Genomic DNA, 1319 nt, shown 5'->3' with positions numbered 1-1319 from the left:
AAACTTGTGGAGCAGATAATCTGATTTTAACTTTGTGTTTAACATCAAGTTATCTCTTCCTTTAGGTGTCAGCTGTGAAGAACTCACTCCACTAGAGGGAGTCACACACTGTTAAACTTCAGTGGTTTGTTACCAAACAGTCGAGATTCTTTTCACTGGTGAGAAAAATGAAAGAACAATGAAGGCAGAAAGATAGAGGAATGATGTAGACTGTCCTGATAGCTATGAAGTATGGTTCACATCAATGAGAGAGTATCACACAGTAACTCTTCTGACAACAACACTAACAGCTGAGAGGCTCCCACCAAGGGTCCACTTTCTCCTCACTGCTGTTTTATCCTAAAGGACTCAATCAATATACAACACAGTCATTAACTCCATGTGGTAAAACTGTCAGCTGTCAATCAGTGTAATGCTATTAGCTATGAGCTAATCAGTATAATGTGATATGAAAAGCACATTGAACACATTATTAGTCAGAGCTGTGAGAGCAGGGAGGAGGAGATTAAGGGAGGAGCAAAACTGTCACTGAAGTACAGAAAGACACAAACTTTCACTGTGGTGTTTCATACTAAACAACACAGACAGTTTCTTCTTATCTTCAAGATGGTGTCAATGCAATTAAGTCTGTTTTCAACTTTGTTTCTCGTCACACTAACAGGTAGGTGACACACTTCATATTTACTTCTATTGATGTTTGATTGAAAACTGAGCATAAAGTTGTATGTATTCATGTTATGAGTCTTTGACAACATGTTATAACAGAGTTATCTCTTCCTTTAGGTGTCAGCTGTCAAGAACTCACTCCAGTCAACAATGAAGAGAACAGTTTAGAAGGCAGCACTGTTACTCTGTCCTACAACTACCCAAAACTTTCATCTAGTGATCATTTCTTTTGGTATCGACAATATCCAGGAAAACCTCCAGAGTTCCTCATGTACATCTCAGGGCTAAATCACACGAGACCAGCAGATTCTCTGAAGTCAGAAACAAGATTCTTCACTGAACTGTTTGAAGACAAGCGTGGAGTCAAACTGCAGATCTCCTCTGCTGCAGTGTCTGACTCTGCTGTGTACTACTGTGCTCTGCAGCCCACAGTGACAGGAAACACCAAAACTCTGTACAAAAACCTTTGGAGCAAAGACAACAGAATACTCCACAACATCCACTAGAGGGAGTCACACACTGTTAAACTTCAAGATATTAAACAACAAATGTTTGAGGAACATCCACTAAAGGTGTCCCCTCTCTCTCTCTCTCTCTCTCTCTCTCTCTCTCTCTCTCTGCTGTTTATCCTTCAAACTGAAACTGGTTCACAC

General features: G+C 40.2%; 1 gene segment (V, D, J or C); it reads left to right on the top strand.

The window, feature by feature from the left end:
• Positions 1-606: 606 nt before the first annotated feature.
• Positions 607-1103, top strand: LOC122993854 (the record flags this gene model as incomplete). The annotated part of the segment is given in 2 exon segments: positions 607-661; positions 784-1103. Coding segments are annotated over 2 exon segments (375 nt in total), but the record flags the coding sequence as incomplete, so codon positions are not given.
• Between the last annotated feature and the right edge of the window lie 216 nt (positions 1104-1319).

The sequence above is a fragment of the Thunnus albacares genome, chromosome 12 (assembly GCF_914725855.1).
Source record: "Thunnus albacares chromosome 12, fThuAlb1.1, whole genome shotgun sequence".
Lineage (NCBI taxonomy): Eukaryota > Metazoa > Chordata > Actinopteri > Scombriformes > Scombridae > Thunnus > Thunnus albacares.
This window is presented reverse-complemented; position numbering and strand designations above follow the sequence as displayed.